This window comes from Echinops telfairi, unplaced genomic scaffold (assembly GCF_000313985.2).
Source record: "Echinops telfairi isolate 266 unplaced genomic scaffold, ASM31398v2 ScPeMD7_18;HRSCAF=68, whole genome shotgun sequence".
Classification (NCBI taxonomy): Eukaryota; Metazoa; Chordata; class Mammalia; order Afrosoricida; family Tenrecidae; genus Echinops; species Echinops telfairi.
The window spans coordinates 75,647,596-75,662,239 of NW_022103915.1; the positions used below are offsets into that span (position 1 = coordinate 75,647,596).

A 14,644-nucleotide genomic window follows, 5' to 3' on the forward strand; every position below is an offset into this window, starting at 1 on the left:
ATAGCTCACGTAACATACTAGAGTCATTGAATCCGTGCTATGAATAAAATAATAATAAAGTGATATTTTCCCTATCCATCTATCATAGTTATCCAGTGCTGCTATAACAGAAATACCACAAGGAAATGGTTTTGACAGTAGGAGGCAGCAAGTCAGAATTCAGAGTACTGGCTCAAGAGGAAGACTCTCTGTCTCTCTCTGTCTCTCTCTCTCTGTCTCTCTTCTGGCTCTGGAGGAGGGCTCTTGTCACCTTTCAATATCTGTAGCCCCAGTATTCCTAGAAATCTCCATATGTCCTAGTTTCAGTTTTCCCTTGAGCCTAGAGGGTTCTCAGTATATATTCCTCATAAAAATTTCCTGTCGTTTGTGACTGCTTCCTACCTCCACTTCCCAGCCAGCTGTAGAACTAATACCCAAATTTCATTGGCTCTTCTGTCTCTTTAATCTCCCCTAATCTGGAACATTCTTATTTTGAACTTTAAAAGTTCATTCCTCTTTTAAAATAGTCTAGTAGTTGTATTACAAAATTTTAGAATATCAAACTTAAATCTTCAAGAGAAAATTCATTTGTTCTTTTCACATTTTTTGAATTAAATAAATGCTAGATCAAGACATAACTTATTACTTGGCTTTAAGAATATTGCATAGTGATTCCTATTCAGCAGTTTTAAGTTTCGTGTTAACTTAGTTGTGCTGACACTGTTCTCCATATTATCTTTTTTTTTTAAACCGTTTTATTGGGAGTTAATACAGATATCTTATTTTATAGTTCAATCACATAACCTTTTTTCTTTTTCAGTTTCGTCATGTGCCAACAAATTTGTAACCTTTAACCCAGAGCTAGGAAAGCTTAAGTGTGCCCTTTTTTATTATTAATTTTAGAAGTACTACTATAGTCACACCAAGAAATAATAACATGTATAAATATTGAACATTAAGTAAGTAAAAATGTTTACTGGACTTAAGAAAGCATATTAATAACTGTAAATGAAGACTTACTTTCAGTGACATTGCATAAAAATAACTACAACAATGAATAATTCAAGTTGTTAAGTATTTGGACTAGTTCTTTAGCATATATTTAACATAACATCTTAATAACTACTGAATGCATGTGCTTCTCATTTGGCAGCTTTGTTTTCTGTATTACTTACTTGGATCATCATTTTCTCCTTTCAGATGCTAACATCAGAGAATTTGGCCTTGAAGGGGCATTATTGACCTTACTAGATAAAGAAACAGATCATAGGTTGTGCTGTGATATCAAAGAGACTTTAAATCATATGCTAACATCTATGGCGGTTGAAAAGCTCTCCTTTTGGTTAACGCTTTGTAAAGATGTGCTTGCTGCTTCAGCTGGTAAGTAGGGTTAATAATAGCAATGATATCAGTTGTAAGTGAATGATAAGTGAAAAGTAAAAACTTTCTTGAATTGCCACTAGCAGTAATCGTACCTTAGCGACCCTATAGAATAGGGTAGAACTGCCCCCATGGTTTTCCAGAACTGTACCTCTTTACACGAGTAGGAAACCTCTTTCTGCCTGGGAGCAGCTGGTGGTTTCAAACTACTTACCTTGGAGTTAGCAGCCCAGCGCATAATCATTAGAGCTCCATCTTCAAAAAGCAAAAGATACCTATATATTTAAGTTATTTTAACTTCCTTGGAATATGAGAAGAAGAAATGAGAGGATGAAAACAAGATAGAAACCTATTTTATGCACGGTACTTGACATGTTTAATGTTGCTCTGATAGCTCAATTATGTTGAAGTATAAAAAGTACCATTAAAAAGAATTATTTTTTAACAATTTTTACTTTCTAACTTGATTATTATTCTTACTCACTGCTATGGAGTCAATGCAGAGATACCCTATAGGACAAGGTAGGACTGTCCCTCTTCACTGGAGTAAAAAGTCCCATCTTTCTCCTACAGAGAAGCTTGTGGTTTCAAACTTCCGACCTTGCAGTTAGCAGCCCAATTTGTATCCAGTATGTCACCAGAGCTCCCATTATAAAAAGAGGTGTTGGTTCATGTCTCAGGAACTCCTGACATCACAATGACTTTGAAACTATAATAACAATAATGAATCTATCCCCCAAAAAGCATTCTCAGACAGATTCAGTAGGTTCAGGAATCTCTTTAAATCCAGTTAATAAAAACATTGTTAATAGACCGTACCTCACCCATAAATGCATACAGGGTATCGATAATTATCTAGACTAGTCTCGTGTTCAATTTGTCATTTTGCTTTGTCACATTCACCTGAAACTGAGCTTATAATCTTTAAGCACTGCTGTTACCGTCTTTACGTATTAAACCTAACTTGTTGATATTATTAAAAGATGTGTGATTGATTGTTCCGTGCTAATAGTAGTCACAATTTTAAATTATTTCTGTATTCATAAGTATATGTTCTGAGTGATTATAATTACATGTATTCTTCCTTGATCAAAGATTTTGCAACTGTATCTTCTGTGGATACAATGCAAGAAGAAGAAGGAGATAAAGGAGATGATGCCTCAGTTCTGACAAACAGAAATGCTGAAAAACTCCCTCCTTTTATCAATCCCCGATGGGCTACTAGAGTCTTTGCTGCTGAATGTGTCTGTAGGATTATTAACCAGTGTGGGAATACCGACAGTGCACATTTTGACATTGCTGTAGCACAGGAAATGAAAAAAAGGGATTCAAGAAGTAAGTGGCTTATAATGAAAAGGTCACATGAAATTTGTAGAAATTCTATCTGCTATTGTTTTAACTTTAAGAAACTAAAACTTGAAGATTATTATAATTTTCCAAAGTACTTATGAAACTATTAAAATATTTTAGATAAGCTATAAGATAGTCTTGATATTTAAGTACATTGTAGGTGATTAGACTTTTAAAATTAACTTTTGTTTCATGGTTATGTGCAGTGAGTTATAGAGTTATAGAGAATAATCTTACTCTTGAAGATCATGTGCATTAATAATTTACCAAAAATTATCAATTAAAATTTAACAATTTTTGCTTATAATGTTTTAAAAATTAATTTGTAAAATGTTTGTACTTATCTCAACATGAAGTTAGCAAGCCTGATTGTAAGAACATTTTGACCTCCTATGGCCAGTTTTGTTATTTTTACCTAAGTATGTCTTAATTTTTCAAATTTACTTAGGTGTGTACACAAAATACATTTATAAATAGCTTTAAAACATTTCCTGGAAGATAAAAGAGTTATAAAACAAAACAAAACCAAAAAAAGGAATAAAAGAGTTATAAAACAAGATGTTGCTATTGCCAGTGTGAAAGTATGAATTAGTTTTTTGTTTTAATTTTTTGAGGCCAAGCATTTATTTTTAGTCTCATCATAGTGAGCACTGTGCTAGATGCTATGACAGGTATAAAAGTAGTTTCTCATGGCTTCTTACTGATTGCTATGGTACTATTTAAAGTTGGCACTAAAATTAGTTTATTTCTTTAGTGTGAGCTTCTTAGAATTCGTCCCAAATATATTTTAGACAAAGACTAATTATTCCCTTGAACATTTTCTTTTTGGGACACTATTAAATGATTGCTTTATCTTGTGCAAGTAAATGCATGTGTATGAATGGGTGTACTTTAGCCATATCTATGTACCCATTTTTGTGTGCTACGTATATATCCACATAGGGGCACAGTAATGGAGGCTTTCTTAGCTATATAAAAAAAACAAAACTTAGTATATTTGATATACTAAGTCAAAAGTCTTAGGACCATAGATAGTCTCAAGGAATATTTTAGTCAGTTGGTGTAACACAAGTAACTAAGGTAATGTTTTATATCCAAATTTAATGAGTAGCAACTTGGAGTGTTAAAGGCTTGGGAGCAGATATCTAAGATGCAAGACATACTTGACCAGTAGAGACTACTGGAACCCTTGAGACTCTTGCCTTAAGAAACCATTTTACAATTGGAATTTAAACTATTTCTGTATGTGTCTTTTCTACCAAATAATAAGAGGACTTCTACTGTAAATGTTCTCACTTGTGAGTAATGTGCTCACTTAACTGTAGGAGACCCAGTCATTATCTTTGGCAAAGATAAGACCAGGTTGGAAAGGGAAGCTAGATCATTGGAAACACAATGGAAATAATGAGGCTGCTGACAAATTGTGAACAATGTCACAGAACAATATATGTTAAAAAAAAAAAAGATTCAGGAGCACCTGGTTTGCTGTGTAAATTTTGACATAAAGCACAATAAAGTAATATTTTTCAAAAAGAAAAAGATCCAGTCCCATAGACATATTTGTGCTCTCAAAATTAAATACTCATTTCTGGAATGAAAATGAACAATCATTCTACTTAGTGCAAATACAGTTTGTAGGACAAAATAGGGAAAAAATTAAAAGATTGTCATTCCTCAGTAGAATTATACCAAAAATGAATTGTAAGAATAAAAAGAGTTATCATATCTGAAGCTAGAAATGCTTTTTATGTGCTCATCATTTGCATGTGTGGTAAAATATGCAAAATATAATCTAGTCCATAAAAAGAACCCAATAAAAAAGAAACTTTATCTTCAACTTAAAATAAATAATTATTAAATTACTGCCTAATTCATCAAAACCCAAAGTCTCCTAAGTGGGATTTTGAACAGGTTCCTTCCAGTTCTATCCCCTTTTCATTCTGATGATTCAGTATATCAGATGGGAAGACAAATTTTTAGCAGGTGTAGGACCAGCATGGACCAGTTCAAAAGTCTGTTTTTAAGTATCTTCGAATATACTTTTATTGAAGGTACTATTAGTAGTCATTCAAAGGATGCTAATTCTCCCTGAGTTTTTGAATAGCTATAAGTAATTGGGTATTGTTTGGTTTGGTTTGGTGTAAATATTCTCAGTGATACCATGCATTATGGGATTAATGTTCATTAAATCCATCCATAAAGTCTGTATTTAACAAACATTAAATCAAAATCAGAGATATTTAAAAGAAACTCTGTTATTAAATAAAAGAAGCAATGATTGTCACATAAATCTTAGTTCCAGCATATTCTTTTTCCTGATAAGGTATTTTTTCATTTGTAGATGACTTTTTGGTGCTACATCTTGCTGACTTAATTCGCATGGCTTTTATGGCTGCCACAGATCACAGTGACCAGCTCCGTCTTTCTGGCCTTGAAACATTGTTAGTTGTTATTCGGCGATTTGCAGCTGTTCCAGAACCAGAGTTTCCAGGTCATGTGATGCTGGAACAGTATCAAGCCAATGTAAGCACTTTCTGTGAGGGAATTTTATGAATCAATACCTGGATAACCCGTCTATGAAATTAATTGACCTGTCACTTCTTGATTCATAAGTGAATATATATTTCTGGTAGCATATCACTAGCATAGTCAGTATATTGAAAAAGAAGAAATAATAGCAACTAATATCTTATACAATTTAAAATGAAAGCAAAATAAGTAGATCTTTTATAACTTTAAAGTTAATTTTCATAATTAAAACTTTTGGAATTTAGAGGGGAAAAACAGCGCTAGTAATGAAATCCATTAACAAAATGTCTGAATGAGTGACATAACACTCAATCATGGGTAAATATCTGCTTTAGATTAATGAATGTTTTATCTTTAAACTATTCCTAAATTATAATATTACATATAACCTTTTTAATGCTCACTTAGCCCACTTAGGCTTAGAGAAGGACTCAGGTGATATATGTTTAATTGATCGTCTTGACTGGCACATTGAGTAATGTAGGAAAAAAAGGAAAAATACCACTTGGCCTTTACTCCTAGCAGCATTCATCAAAGACTACTTTGCATTACGATTCAATGCCATGTTCTCACGGCTAGCAGTTAGTGAGACCAGTTATTTGCCAGATGGTTAGCTGTCTCCTTCACTCTGTCCAGGAAGGTGATGACAGTGAGATAATGCCTTCTACTTAGGGAAAAACACAGAAGAGACTAAAGATGTATAGAACTATCATATGACAATCACTAGTGTAATTGAACTTTATTGAAGGGGTGCCCTCCTACTTTTTAGGTCTTTCATAATGGCAAATGATAGAAACACAATTCCAACTCAAACAGAAAAGCAAAATTCTTGTAAAAAGTCTGTATTGGCGCCACTTTTTTTAACATAGATTTCATTCTCAGGCTTGCTCTCCCAAGATGGTTCTCTTATAACCCAGTATCTTATTTAAAAAAAGACTGTTGCTTTCCCAGTACTCTGAAGAAAGCACTCATTTCCCCACCATGAGTTTCTGTCAGATACTGTTGGCGATCTCACAGCAATATCATTGACTAAAAGTAGGAAAGTGAACTCCCCAGAGGAAAACTGGTATGCTGTTACCTAAAACAGTGGGAGAATAGGCTGAACAGGCAAAAACAACACATGCCCATAAGGCCTATTATAAACAAGTAACTTTGAAATATCATTTAAAAGGAAGAGAACTTGCGCTCTTTTACTTATTGATGATGGATATGCTCTATTCTTTCTGACCAGGTGGGAGCAGCTCTTAGACCTGCCTTCACTTCGGAGACACCACCTGATGTCACTGCCAAAGCATGTCAGGTACATGATTGAAAATGAAGCATAAGAAATAAAACCATCTGCTCCTAGGAAGCAATTCTGTAGTTAGTATTTGTAGGTGTATGCTCTCAAGTCAGGTTTGGGTCATAACAACTCCACAGGAGTGGGGAAAACTAACTGCTCTTCCTCGTACTGGCCTCTCTGTAAGACATAAAGATGACTAGCTTCTTCTGTAAAGGTTTATAGCCTTAAAAACTATGGGAAGTTTTATTATTTCCTACAGGGTCACTGTAAGTCACAATCGATTTGATAGCAACAGATTTGCCGGAGTGGGGGTAGGGGGTGCAGAGTTCAAGGTCGCAGATCACTAGATCATTGCTGATGTGAAGCCCTTGATGGGTTGAAACAAAGCACTTTTTCTTTAGCAGCCAAGTATTTAACGCCTGTGCCTCCAGGTCTCCTTCAGTATTCGGTTCTAAGGTGTGTTTTTTTAGTATAGTTGTTGACCATCAATCTCAACTTCACCTTTTCCATTTCTTTTTAAGTGTAGAGAATGCATATGGGCTGTTTTGTCTTTTAAAAACTGCATTGCAGTGCCTAGGTGCTTTCACTGGGTGCAAGCTCATCTGTGAACAGGAATTCCTTAAAGTTGAATTGCTGTGTTGAACAATACATTAAAGGAGTTGCTCACACTTAAACTCGCACCAGTGATGTCTGTGAATACCTAATTTCCCCATAACCTCAGCAACATTGTGAGTTGTCAAACTTTCTAATTTTTGCCATGGTGGTGGAGTAGAAAAGCTATCCCAGGATAAGTCCTATTTACATTTCAAGTGAAATGGAGCTCCCCCCCACACACACACATATCATTTGCATAATTTTTCACAGAAACTTTTTTCAGCCAGGTTTGCCAAATGTTTGATAGATATCTCACCCCAGATGATCTGAAGTAATTAAAAATAGGATTGACAAATAAATTAAATATAACCATAATAGAAAAAATAATTATAGATAATTCTTTCAACTTTTGGTATTTTAGGAAATATTTGAGTGCCTTCATAGCCAGAAACATTTAATGAATGTTATAAAGGACAGAAATAAGTAAACGACATTTCTTTCTGTTAGAGACATGTATAGTCTAAAAGGAAAAATAAGGCCAATGCATAGACTTGAAAACATACTAGTATGTCAGTGATAGCAACAAAGAATGTGGTTCGAAGAAGGTGAATGAAGGACTAGTCCGAGGCCATGCCTCATACAGGAGGTGACACTTGGTTCTCTTAAGTATCTCTTTTCTTTATGTGAGAGAAAGATGAAGCTTTCTCCTTCCATAGAGATCTACAGTCTCAGAAACCCAAAGGGACAAATCTCTGTCCTTTAGGATCACTGTGAGTCAGAATTGAATAGGTAGTCCCAAGTTTGGATTTTTTTTTTTTAATTTTGAGCCTGTCTTTATTGTCTTAAGATTATCTCACTTGATTAGGAAGTGGCATTTGAGACCACTAAAGGAAGCATAGGAAGGGTGTTTTAGATGGAGAATTGATATACAAAGTCAAGGAGATAAGTCAACTTAGTATTTTAAGAATATCATCAAATCACTAATCTGCAACATCTCAGCAAAGAAAGTCTAGAACCAGACAACTTCCACCAAACGCTTAAAGAAGAATGAACACTAATCCTACTTGCACTCTTCCAACACTAGAAGAGGACAATATGTTTCCTGACACAGTCTTGGAGGCCAGCATTATCCAGATACCAAAGATACCACGGGGTGGCGGGGAGAATGTACAGAGCAATATCCCTTATGGAGATAGATATAAAAATCCTCAACTAAATACTAGCAGATTGAATCCAGCAGCAGATTAAAAGAGTTAAACGCCATGAACAACTTAAGATTTTTCCCAGGAATGCTGGAGTGGTTCAAATGAAAAAATCCAAGTCTTACACCATAATAATAGAACAAAGAGAGAGGACAAGATCATTTCAAAAGTGGAGAAAAAGCATTTCACAAATTTTAACACTTCCACATGATGCAAACTAGGAATAGAGGGAACTTTCTTAGCTCTGGTAACATAGTGAGCTACACATGGGCCTGCTAACCACAGTTCCTCAAGTGCCCACAAAGCCACAGGGACAGGTACGCTCTGTCCTCTAGGGCTGCTTTGAGTCAGAATCACTCAATGGCAGTGGATGGGTTCTTAACATGTGAATAATGGGCATTCACAAAAGACCAAAGTGAACATCATACTCAAGGGTAAAATTGTGAAAGCTTTCTTCCCAAAACAGGATCCAAAAGAATGCTTGCTTTTGCCACTGCTCTTAAACACTGTACTGTTTTTGTTAGCCAGATCAAGTGGGCAAGAAAAAGACACCAAATTGGCAAGTAGTAAGTAAAACTAACTCTATTTTCAGGTGACTGATTTGATAAATAGAACATTCTAAAGAACCCACACCAAAAACTTCTAGAGCTGATAAATAAATTCAACAAAGTTACTGGTACATGATCAACATGCAAAAACCTGTGAGCATGCATAAAGAAATTAGGAAACTGATTTGATTTACTATCACTCCCAAAATAAAATTATGTAGGAGTAAATTTGACCAAAGAGATGAATTTAGAAGCACTGAATGCTTTTTGCTATATCTAGTGCAAGAATGCAAACCATTCTCAGCAACCAGATTGCCAGCATTCCAGAGAATGTCCACATTTTCCCTGAAGGGGCGCAGTTATTGTGAAGGGCCCCAGAGGCACCCTGTGGAGGGACTTCAATCACATCCATGTAGAACTCAGTCCCTTGGAAAGACAAAGAAGAGGGGTCACGTTGACAAATGGTGGGGAAACAGAAAGGGACTGGTGACAGCCCACACTCTGTAGTCATGTACAGTGCATGATCAAGGGTGTGACACGAGGTTTCAGATACAAGAGAAGGTCTGGGTTTTCCCACTTCCCCATCAACATGGTTATTCAGAATGGGTCTCTTGTTGAAATCCTTAACTTCTTGGGTGAAAATTATATCTGGAGTGTCCATGTGAATGCAGGTGTTGTTTGTTCCATTTCTCAAGCCCAGAAAGATGAGTGAATTCTTGAAGGAAACGACTTTGGGCTTGTATCACATTCAGCTGCTTTAATTCAGTAAGCCACAATAGTTCAAAACAAGGATATCCAAACATTTTTGCATGGCATCTATGTTTCTGAAAAAGGAACAGATCAGCAGGCTGATGAGTAAGATCTGCGTGGTGCCCAACTACAGTCTAGATGATTTCTTTGGACTTGTCTGTGATGCTTTGATGCAATAAGGTGTAATGATGAAAAAATTAAGTGGGAAGACATTCCATATGTATGGATTGAAAGACAATATTGTTGGTAGTACTTCTCAAATCAAATCTATAGATTTACTACAATTCTTTTCAAAATTCTAATGGTCTCAGTTGCAGAAATAGGAAAATCAATCCTAAATTCACATAGGATTTCAAGGAATAACCAAAACAGTATTGGAAAGGAAAAACAAAGTTGGAGGACTCAATTTCACAATTTTTAAACTTAAAGCTATATGTCAAACTGTGATAATAGTATAAGTACAGACATATAGGATAAGATTGTGAGACCATAAATAAATCTAAATATCTGTGGCCAAATTAGTTTCAACAAGAATGCAAAGACCATATATTGTTGACCTTACTCACTACATCACACTGCCAAGCCTGGATAGGGGTGCCAACAAAAGAATGACTTCTATAGTGAAGTTTAATTGCTCAATATGATCTTTCATTCCATAGTCTTAGTAGCTCCTATTCAGTGAATAGGTGGGAAGCATGTGAATAAGGTAGGGAGGAATATTAGCTTAAGGATTTGTCAGTTATGTTAACCTGCTAGATATAAAAATGAGCCATCTCAGAAGCAGGGATAAGATCCTATGACCATCAGGACAGAAGAGTCACCAGTGAGTGGAGCATATTTAAGATTCCTGCCTGAAGTGGCACAAGCACCAGATGGCATGACACCGAGACCATGACACAAAGCAGAGGAGCCACACACTGAGACCGTGCAGCAGAGCAGCAGCCAGATTTTTTGACCTGCAAAAAAGAAGCCAAGGACCACAAGGGACATGCATGCCAGCATGGCTAAGAAGAGAACTCTGGCAAAAGACTGTATCCTTAACATTTTGTAATCTGTTTGCTCCCCTAAAAAAACCCATAATTGTGAGTATTACCTGTGAATTCTGCTTGACCATTGCAATAGATTATTGAATCCAACAAAAAGGGATGGTTGGTGTCAGAACAAGGCAAAAGAAATTGGAGGTTGGAGGCATTACTGGCCTCTGTCTTGTAGCATTCTCCCTTGGATTCTCCTTCTCTCTATGTAGCCAGAGATGTTCACAGATGACACCCATGCCATTTCTTACTTAAACACTGGCATTGATGGAGCAACAATTTACTGGGATAGAGTAGCAGAGCCTGATCCCCCATGTGTACTCTACTGTGCTTCAATTACGAGACTCCATTCCCTTCCTGCTGTTTACAGATAGATAAATGTTCTTGGTCAAGTGTCATGTGGCATCCATGCTTGAGAAGAACAGAAAAGCTACTAAGTACACAAAACAGAAAAGTAGACTCCCTGATAAGGAGAAGAAACTGGAAAAGAGAGAAAATCGGTCCTGGCCATATGTTCTCAGGAATAATTTGAGCCCTGGGCTTTGGATTGAGCAGTCCAGGGAGGGTAGGAAGGCTGTGGAATCAGGCCGTTTTCCCGTGTTCCCACACCACGCGAAACAGCATCACTTCAACTCATCATGCTTGAACACAACTTACTGAAGGATAGTCTCATGCAAAAGAAATAAGTTATACCTGTACCTCACTCCCTACTTTTGTCACTCAAAATTTTACTAAATATGGATAAATGACCTCAGTATAAGAGCTGAAACTATAAGACAGGAAAGATACTTCTAAAACTATTAAAAGAACACATAACTAAATCTTCATGACTTTGGACTTGGCAAAGGGTTCTTAGATATAAAATGAAAAGCACTAACAAAAAAATAATAAATTTAATTTTATAAACATTAAAAACTTTTGTGCATCAAGGAACATTCTCGCAAAAGTATTAAGAACCCACAGAATAGAAATGTTTGCAAATCATATCTAATAATGATTTAATACCTAGAAGATAGGAGTATAAAACTCAAAACAACAAAAAAGACAAACCCAATTTAAAAAATGGGCAAGGTACTTGAATGACATTTCTCTGAAAAATATAAATTTGTAGTAAATACATAAAAAAATAATTCAGCATCATTGGTCTTTAAGGAAAAGTAAATCAGAACTGCAATGTGATAGTACTTCAAGCCTTCGGGACGGCCATCCTCAAAAAGACTGAAAACAACAGGTGGTGGTAAAGATTTACAGAGCCTTTGCACTGTACTAATGAGAATGTAAAACAGCTCAGCACTGTAGAAAGCAGCGTGGGTTGTGTAGAAAATTGTTAAATGGAAATCTGATTTACTGTGTAAGCTTTTGCTGAAAACACCATCAAACACAGTGTAGAGCTTCCTTAAAATGAAGTTAAACTTACATCCACTCCTAGGTGGATACCAAAGAAAAATTAAAATGTTCACAATGAAACACAAATGTTTATAAGAACACTGTTTATAATATCCCAAAGGTTGAAAGAATATATGTTTTTTCTGATTGAAAAATTATGGTATATATATATTTCCATAGCATATTATTCAGCAATAAAAAGGAATGAAGTATTGGTGTATGCAGGTACTTGCATGAAATCTGACATCTAAAGCCAGCGGTTCTCAACTTGTGGGTTGAACATCCCTTTCACAGGGGTCACCCAATTCATAACAATGGCAAATTTACAGTTAAAAAGGAGCAATGAAAATGATTTTATGGTTGGAGGACACCACAACATGAAGAACTGTATTTAAGGGTCGCGGCTTTACGAAGGTTGAGAACCACTGTCTTAAGCGCAAGAATCCAGACACAAACAGTCACATATACCTACAGATTCTTTTTCTGTGAAACGTCCAGAATTTAAAATGTCAAAGAACAAAGATGTCACTTTGAGGACTGAGATGCACTTGACCCAAGTCATGGTACATTCAGTTGCCTTGTATCCTGGTGAAAGGTAGACAGTGAAAACGGAAGACTGCAAAAAATAAATAAGTAAATAGAAAGAAAACGGAAGACTGCGGAAAAATTGATGGTTTGAATTTTGGTGTTAGCAAAGAACATTTAAAGCACCATGGGATGCCACAAAAACAAGCAACCTGTCTTGGAAGAAGTACAGCCAGAATGTGCCTTAGAAGCGAGAATAGTAAGACTTTGTCTCATACTTTGGGTGTATACGCAGGAGAGAGCAGACCCTGAAAAAAGACATCATGCTTGCTGAAGTAGAAGGTCAGTGAAAGAGAAGGAGACCCGCAATGAGATGGACTGACACAGTGGTTTTAACAACGAGTTCAATTGTAGGCCTGATTGTAAAGATAGTGGGTATCCAAGCAGTGTTCAGTTCTGTTGTACAGATTTGGAGCCAACTCATTGCACGTTATAACAGGAGCAGAATAGAGGAAGGGGTAATGCAAAATGGTTACGTGGAAGGTAGAGGATGTGGAGTTCTAAGGTAAAACCAATTTGAAACGAACAAGTAGTTGCACAACATTTGAGTGAACTGAGTGTCACTTCATAGTACTGTACACTTTAAAATGCTTAGTTGTATTTTATCTGAAATTCACCTCAATAAAGTCTTCAGAGAGCAACTTTTTTGTTTTACTAGGGTGTAATTTATGTGTATCCTTGCTGTAGGCTTCTGGAGCCTTTGTAAAGCGAGAAAGGAACTGAGTAGACAGGTGGCTGAGAAGACAACATTTTCTCTAGGAAAGGAAAAATGCTTGCACTTGGAAAAGCCACACAGAGGATCTGATAATTGAGTTAACTTTCTTCCATTGCAGTTACTGTTTTAAAAATTGAAAATATGAGAGTAATGTTACAGAGCGGAGAGAGTGAGGAGGCTGTGTCTGGCTCCCGCTCTCACAGCCATTGCAGTACATTGAGCTCCATAGAGACAGCGCCGGGCCAGGCAGAGCCGGTCGGCACTGGGCGACTCTGTGCCTCCCGGATGAAATAAAAAGATAACAACATGGACAAAGGCGATCCTAAGAAGCCGAGAGGTAAAATGTCATCATATGCATTTTTTGTGCAAACTTGCCGGGAGGAACATAAGAAGAAGCTCCCAGATGCCTCTGTCAATTTCTCAGAGTTTTCGAAGACCATGTCTGCTAAAGAGAAGGGGAAATTTGAAGACATGGCTAAGGCGGACAAGGCCCGTGATGAGAGAGAAATGAAAACTTACATCCCTCCTAAAGGGGAAACAAAAAAGAAGTTCAAGGATCCCAAGGCACCCAAGAGGCCTCCTTCGGCCTTTTTCTTGTTCTGCTCTGAGTATACCCCCAAAATCAAAGGCGGGCACCCTGGCCTGTCCATCGGGGATGTTGCAAAGAAGTTGGGAGAAATGTGGAATGCCACTGTGGCCGATGACAAGCAGCCTGAGGAGAAGAAGGCCGCAAAGCTGAAGGAGAATATGAAAAGGATATCGCTGCATACTGGGTTAAAGGGAAGCCCGATGCTGCCAAAAAGGGAGTCGTCAAGGCCGAGAAAAGCAAGAAAACGAAGGAGGAAGAGGAGGACGAAGATGATGAGGAAGATGAAGAGGAGGAAGGTGATGATGATGAATAAGTTGGTTCTAACGCCGTTTTTTTTCCTTGTCTATAAAGCATTTAACCCCACTGTACATAACTCACTCCTTTTAATGAAAAAAAAATTGAAATGTAAGGCTGTGTAAGATTTGTTTTTAAACTGTACAGTGTCTTTTTTTGTATAGTGAACACACTACCGAACGTGTCTTTAGATAGCCCTGTCTTTTCAATAGCCACTGACCTTGCCTGGTACAGTATGGGGGTTGTAAATTGGCATGGAAATTTAAAGCAGGTCCTTGTTGGTGCACAGCACAAATTAGTTATATATGGGGATGGTAGTTTTTTTGTTTCGTTTTTTTTTCCTCTTCAGTTGTCTATGATGCAGCTTATACAAAATAATTGTTGTTCTGTTAACTGAATACCACTCTGTAATTGCAAAAACAAAAAA

General features: G+C 36.6%; 2 protein-coding genes across 2 annotated transcripts in view; both read left to right on the forward strand.

Moving 5' to 3' along the window:
- The window catches only part of HEATR5A (HEAT repeat containing 5A), a 151,049-nt gene that overhangs the window by 104,201 nt on the left and 32,204 nt on the right, over positions 1-14,644 (forward strand). Inside the window, exons 22-25 of the mRNA XM_045287650.1 lie at positions 1,180-1,359; positions 2,455-2,694; positions 5,051-5,232; positions 6,470-6,538. Coding sequence (XP_045143585.1) covers positions 1,180-1,359; positions 2,455-2,694; positions 5,051-5,232; positions 6,470-6,538 — 671 coding nt within the window. The remainder of the gene's footprint in view (positions 1-1,179; positions 1,360-2,454; positions 2,695-5,050; positions 5,233-6,469; positions 6,539-14,644) is intronic.
- On the forward strand, positions 13,499-14,236 carry LOC101651318 (high mobility group protein B1-like). The gene is given in 2 exon segments (XM_045287802.1): positions 13,499-14,076; positions 14,079-14,236. Coding segments are annotated over 2 exon segments (594 nt in total). The 5' UTR covers positions 13,499-13,640.